Below are 3,875 nucleotides of genomic sequence, written 5' to 3'. Positions count from 1 at the left end.
CAGGATCAGTCGGAAATGTAACATCCACTCTGTACATCCTAAGTACCCATCTTTTGGATGTGTAATTACACAAATCTTTCGCATTCTGACATTTATATTTGGTTGCCCTTAAAATAAGACTGATAACCTTAGGTTTACTCTATTGAGTCTTCAGTCTGAACTCAGGAGATGCATCCTCCTTGCAGTATCTCACAGCCTTCACACGCTGCAAAATATTTGTTTCAGGTTCGATTCACATAAAGGTTTCTGGTGTCAGCTCCTGGAAGAAGGAAAAACAAAGTGTCTTGGAAAGAGCAAAGGTAGAAAATACCCTCCTATGGATTCTGAGGTAAACCATTATGCTCATTGGCATTATACAGGGATTCAGTTGCCACATGTGGGACACCACACAAACAAAATCATAAGAAGGGAGAGAAGATAAAATTAAGTAGACATTAATTATTTGACTATCTTTCCATACAAATGAAGATCGCTGTTCCCTACAAATGAAGATAGCTGTGGAATGCATAGACTTTTTCAGATCTTGATTGTAAATGTGAAGAATTTAAAAAATTAAAAAAAACCCCAGCTCTTAAAACTTGTCACCTCTTAGTAAAATAAACTTGGCACACCTGAAATTCACTTGGAAACCTGTTCCTTTTACTTAAGTGACTTAAGTAGCAGGGGCTCCACAGTGCTTGTTTTTTCTTAGTCATGATAAGATACGTGTGTTTGTGTCTGGTCCCTTGGCTTTGAGAATAGTTAGACCATGACAAGCAATGCAGACTCTCACATAATCCAGTTTTAAGAAGGTTTCTGTTTCTATGAGTTTTATAGATGCCTCCCCCAGCAAATGCTCAAATGAAGAAATTTCCGTCAGATCAAATGCTGCAGCCTCTACCCAAGGGCAGTTTAGTCTCCTATTCTAGTTATAACTTCTATGTTTATTCTGTCCTGTATTCCTATTTCATTTAGCCTGACTAAAATGCATATAAAAACTTACAGTTTGAACAGCAGTATTAATGTGGCAAGTAAGCCAGGACTTCCTTCTCACAGTACTTAACTTAAAAGTAACTTTACATCAGTAGCATGATACTGATATGAAATCGCTAGATGAGAGGGCTTTTGGCCAGAGATGAGACAAGACTATGTTTGTTTATGGTTGTACTTTTCAACTCTAAATTCCTCTGAAAAACAGGTTACTAATTGATACATGCCTACATACAAAGATGTTTTAGAAGCTTTGGTTTCAGTCACACTTAAGTAAATTCAAAGTGACTGAGTGTGAATCTTAATTCACATGACTGTCTGAGAGTAGAATCAGATCCTTTGCTTTGACTTCAGTGTTCATTTTGAACAACCTTTGTTTCTCTTAAAATTACCTTTTATAGTTCAACTCCTAACTGAAGAGCTTAAATTTGCATGCAGTAGATAGCATAAAGCAATATAAATTGCTTTAAAGAAAGTAAAGTTTTGACACAGGTAAATTGAACTTCGAAACCTAGAATTCACAGTAACTGCAGTACAGCATTTTCTTAAATGAAAGTATTTAATTTTGTATCCCATCAGTGCAAGGCTTTTCTGTCAAGCTACTACAGAGATCACAACGTGGAACTGTCAAAACTCCTACACAAATTGGGACAACCCCTGCCATCATGGCTGAGACAGGAGCTACAGAAAGTAAGATAGCATTGAAACACAGCTTTTTGAAATCTCTGTTCCGCACTTCAGTCATCGTATCTAAAGTCTCCAGGAGCTACTAGAAGGTCTTGTAAAATATACCTCTTCAAAACAGAGTAAAAGATAGAAATTATTTCCATGTGCTGGCATGTGGATTGTGAAAATACATGTGTTTCTTAGAGTTCTGGTGGGCCAGATGTTTCTCATAAACGCTTCTGGGCCTGTGGATTTGTGGACCACTGTGCACGTATCTGGAAGTTATTTGCAACTGGTATAAGCTTCAGAGATACGTGACCTGTCCAATTTCATGGTAAATATATATATACATTTTTATATATCAGTTTAAAAGTATCGTGTCTCATGTAGGTTTTGTAGCCCATTGTTAGACCACTGACGGTTTTTCTTACTATTTGATTATTGTCTTGCACAAAATAAGAAAACTTAATGTAGCACAAAATGTCAAGTGTACTTCTGGATTAGAAGTACAGTTATCATATATGATATAGCTGTGCACAGCAGCAAAACACACAGAGCAAAATATGGAAGCCGCAGGCAAATGCAGTATAGAAACACACCCCCACCCCCCAAACCCCAAGAAAACATTATCTATGATTATAGCCTGTAACAACAAACCCTTAAAATGTGGTAAGGGCCTTTGACCACAATTACTATGTCTGATTTTGGACTGACTGAAATGGCAAAATACAGAATATAGCCATTATCTGTGCAGAAACTGAACGGGACATGTGAAGTCCAGTTCAGTTGGACTGCAGTATAATTCTCATAAAGTGTAAAGAATACCGTATAAAGCTGCAGTATAGTTCTTATGAGCAGTATTATACTTCCACAGTTGTGAAACAAACTGAAGCAGTGCAATGAATAGGCTTTACTCCTGGCCTCCACAAGCAGCCAGACACTGCCCTCTGGGCTTCAATTGGTGTGAATCACGCACTACTGCTGAAATTAATGAAAAACTCATAAAAAGCAGAAACGGATCCATACTTAGACTGTCCTAATTTGCACCACTATTTTTTCCTTAATTTATTTGCTTTCAGTCTCTGTGTTTTGTATATTCCAAGATCCCTGAACCTAATCAAAATCGTAGCATCTTTCAGTAACTTTCAGTTAACGTCAGCTGCAAAAATCATTCAGATATCCAGATGAAAATACTGGTTCTGGTTCCAGTTCCAGGTATTTTCAACATGTTTGCTATTAAACATAAGGAATAATCTGTAGGGGAAAAAAAATTCCAATATGTAGTCATGGTAGAAAATTACACTCTAATTGTGGGAGCCACAAATATCCAGCCTTATGTTTGTGTGATACATTTCAATGATACATCTCACAGTGCATCAGTTGAGATGTAAGATAAAGTCTAATTAGTAGTAAGAAAAAGTTGGGAAAGAAGATGAAAGAAAACTTCAGCTGAGGATGGCCTTACTGCTTCTCCACTGAATTTTGCCTCTGAGTGTTTCTCAAAGGCATGAAGAGGTAGTGAAAACGAAACAACTGCAGTACTTAATTCTATGCTTTTTACAGTAGCTCTATAACATTGTGATTTGGTTTAGGTTGAATAGTTAAAAATATGTATCAAATGGTGGGAAAACTTCATGTGTCTCAGTGCTGCTTTACAACATTTATGTAATCATATAATTTAACTTTCAAGGTAATAGAATGGAAACCAGTCTGCTATTCCCTAAGCAGAAAAGAGATGTGGAGATCCTTAGTGTACCTCTAACTGGTAATCTTTATTATTTATTGATTTTGTTTATGTAATACGTGGTTTTGGTAGGTCTGTAAAGAAAAAAATGTAGGCAAATTTGCTGTATATAGCAATATTCTTTACACAGCAAGGGAAAATGCATGATTAGTGATGAGGACCTACTAGAGCAGATGTTTTTTAATATTAACATCTTTATTATTTATTAGACAGAATAAGAGCTTTCATTTCACTTTAAATAGTCACTTTCATATGGATTTGTCCCAGAAGCTGACTTGTCGTGAAATACTTCTTATTTGATAAAAGAAACATTCTGGATTCTGAAGATCTGTAAAAGCAAATACTCTGCATGCTATGGACAGCTCATGCCTCATGCAAGCATCTACATGGATTTGATACAACAAAATTGAATAACTAGAAACTGGGGTTTTCATCCTGATACGATTTGTTTTACCCTTAATATAACATGATATAACTTCACTCAAACATTTTTTGA

At 36.2% G+C, this 3,875-nt stretch overlaps 1 protein-coding gene across 1 annotated transcript in view; it reads left to right on the top strand.

Moving 5' to 3' along the window:
- Window positions 1–1,668, top strand: part of LOC104410735 (bifunctional heparan sulfate N-deacetylase/N-sulfotransferase 3-like) — a 15,408-nt gene extending 13,740 nt beyond the window's left edge. The window contains exons 7-8 of the mRNA XM_010020986.1: window positions 226–328; window positions 1,549–1,668. Of these exons, the coding sequence (XP_010019288.1) occupies window positions 226–328; window positions 1,549–1,668 (223 nt within the window). The remainder of the gene's footprint in view (window positions 1–225; window positions 329–1,548) is intronic.
- Window positions 1,669–3,875: the final 2,207 nt, after the last annotated feature.

The sequence above is a fragment of the Nestor notabilis genome, unplaced genomic scaffold (genome assembly GCF_000696875.1).
Source record: "Nestor notabilis isolate BGI_N333 unplaced genomic scaffold, ASM69687v1 scaffold14788, whole genome shotgun sequence".
NCBI classification, from domain to species: Eukaryota; Metazoa; Chordata; class Aves; order Psittaciformes; family Psittacidae; genus Nestor; species Nestor notabilis.
The sequence above is the reverse complement of the archived record's forward strand: the minus strand, read 5'-3'. Positions and strand labels throughout refer to the sequence as shown.